The 2,775-nt window shown below is 52.3% G+C and overlaps 1 protein-coding gene across 1 annotated transcript; it reads left to right on the top strand.

Annotated features, from left to right (window-relative positions):
- Positions 1-406: 406 nt before the first annotated feature.
- Positions 407-2,385, top strand: LOC105514258 (60S ribosomal protein L12-like). Its single transcript, XM_011945520.1, has 4 exons — positions 407-516; positions 607-895; positions 1,630-1,722; positions 2,152-2,385. Exons 1-4 carry the CDS (start codon positions 407-409, stop codon positions 2,383-2,385), a joined length of 726 nt encoding a protein of 241 aa, XP_011800910.1.
- Positions 2,386-2,775: the final 390 nt, after the last annotated feature.

Raw genomic sequence — 2,775 nt, 5'->3', positions numbered from 1 at the left:
TTTTCAGACAGAGTCTCACTCTGTCGCCCAGGCTGGAGTGCAGTGGCGTGATCTTGGCTCACTGCAACCTCTGCCTCCCGGGTTCAAACAATTCTCCTGCCTCAGTCTCTTGAGTAGCTGGATACAGGCATGTGCCACCACGCCCCGCTAATTTTTTTGTATATTTAATAGACACGGGGTTTCACCATATTGGCCAGGCTGGTCTCAAACTCCGGATCTTGTGATCCGCCTGCCTCTGCCTCCCAAAGTGCTGGGATAACAGGCACGAGCTACCCCACCCAGCCAACCTCTGAATTTTTTAAGAGGGGTCTAGTGAGCTTTTCGGCTCTCAGCTCAGAGGAGGCCAAGGTGCAACTTTCTCTGGCCGTCCAGAATCTGGGTTCATCCAACAACAGCTGCCTCCACTATGCGGCCGAAGTGTGACCCCAACGAGATCAAAGTCGTATACCTGAGGTGCACTGTGGGTGAAGTCAGTGCCATGTCTGCACTGGCCCCCAAGATCGGCCCCCTGGGCCTGTCTCCAAAAAAGGCTGGTGATGACATTGCCAAGGCAATGGGTGACTGGAAGGGCCTGAGGGTAACGGTGAAACTGACCATTCAGAACAGACAGGCCCAGATTGAGGTGGTGCCTTCTGCCTCCACCCTGATCATCAAAGCCCTCAAGGAACCACCAAGAGACAGAAAGAAACAGGAAAATATTCAACATAGTGGGAATGTCACTTTTGATGAGATCATCAACATTCCTCGACAGATGCAGCACCAATCTTTAGCCAGAGAACTCACTGGAACCATTAAAGAAATCCTGGGGACTGCCCAGTCTGTGGGCTGTCATGTTGATGGCTGCCACCCTCATGGCATCATAGATGACATCAACAGTGGTGCTGTGGAATGCCCAGTTAGTTAAGAAGCACAAAGGAAAATATTTCAATAAAGGATCATTTGACAAACAAACAAAAAAAAAGAGGTCTAGTGAGTATGAACACACACACACACACACACACACACACACACACATGCATGTTTTTACTGGCATAATCTAATGTCCATGGGCCACATGGGTTGCCTTTGAGAGGGGAAGCAGCTAGGAAACAAGTCTGCAAAAGAAATTGTATCTTACATACCCTCCTGTGCCTTTAGAATTTTAACTGTGTGAGTGGATTGCCTATTTAAAATCAAATGAAAATAAAACTAAAAGAAACCATTTTGAAAGAAATTAAGGCTGGGGGTGGTAGCTAACGCCTGTAATCCTAGCACTTTGGGAGGTTGAGATGGGTGGATCACCTGAGGTCAGGAGTTTGAGACCGGCCTGGTCAACATGGTGAAACCTTGTCTCTACTAAAAATACAAAAGTAGCTGGGCGTGGTGGCGGGTGCCTGTAATCCCAGGTAGTTGGGAGGCTGAGGCAGGAGAATTGCTTGAATCAGGGAGGCGGAGGTTGCAATGAGCTGAGATCGCGTCATTGCACTCCAGTCTGGGCGACAAGAGGGAAACTCCATCTCAAAAAAAAAAAAAAAAAAGGAAAGAAAGAAAGCAAAGAAAGGAAAAGAAAAGAAAAGGCACCTCCCTAGTTCAGCACGCAGCCCCATCGTGCATTCCTTTCCCAGTGCCCATCTCTCTCCGTTGAACCAGGCCTGTGATGAGTCTCCCCCTCAGAGGGGCCTCCCCAGAGAGCTTCTATGGCGTTGCCACCTCCCTAAGGCCTGCAGCGTAACCGGCTCCCAGGTGAGGCGGATGAGGCTGGTCATGGACCACCCTTTGCATAGGGAGGGTCTAGAGCTCTGAATGCTCTGTGATGAGGCTCATGGGTTAAGCATCATCCGGTCTGGAGAAGCTGTTCTGGTCCAGGAAGGAGGAGGGGATGCAACAGTGGAGGTTCTGCCCGAAAGCAAAGCATGTCTCTCCCTGATCTGACCTGGGCCCCTCAGCCCCTTGTGTCCATCCCCACCCACCACTGTCCTGGGGGCAGCACAGACTGGCTTCCTCAGCCGCCTCCACTGAAGAAAGGCCCAGACAGTAGTGGGACAAAACGGTGCCCCACGAGGGCCCAGTGGGTTAGTGGGGAATGCGGGCTGGGATGCAGTGGCCTGCACTGCACAAGAGCAGCCGGCCTAGACTTCACAGCTAAAGAAACGCCTTTCCTCTTTCTCGCAGGCTCGTGGCTCATGGCTGCAGTGGCTCGTGGCTGCAGGCCATCAGCCCTCCCTGAAAATTCAGAAGCCAAACCAAACCTCCTTCAGCCAACAAAACCAGACAGCGTCTGACACAGCCTCTTTCTCTCCTAAAAAGCAGACGTCTTGGATCCAGGTATGGCAGGACCACCTGCTCTGGCGGAAGGCCAGTGGCCCTCCAGTGGGGGTCTCCTCACCCACCCAGGACGAGAACTGATCTGAGAACCTGGAAATCAAGCTGCTAACACCTCCACCACACCCCTCGCCCCAGGGGACAAGGTAGTTTTCCAGGCCACACACGTGGGTTTCCCTGATGAGGCATTTTTCTGTATGACAAAACTCTGCTCTTGGCCACTGCCAGAGAGAAATGAATGCGGAGTGTGGTGTGAGAGAAGCCAGCAGGTTTGTTCCCCTCAGGGCTGCCACCACCCCTGGCTGGAGCAGGTGGGGGCCTACAGTGACCACTGGAGAGGTGCCAGGAAAGGGACCCCTCCCCCTACATCGTCCCCACACACCTGTGACCATACCTGAAATTGCACCACGCACACTCATTCTTGGAGGATGAGAAATTGCATCTCTTAAAATGTTTCCACCCACAGGAGAGGTA

Source organism: Colobus angolensis, unplaced genomic scaffold (genome assembly GCF_000951035.1).
Source record: "Colobus angolensis palliatus isolate OR3802 unplaced genomic scaffold, Cang.pa_1.0 Scaffold24, whole genome shotgun sequence".
Taxonomy (NCBI): domain Eukaryota; kingdom Metazoa; phylum Chordata; class Mammalia; order Primates; family Cercopithecidae; genus Colobus; species Colobus angolensis.
This window is presented reverse-complemented; position numbering and strand designations above follow the sequence as displayed.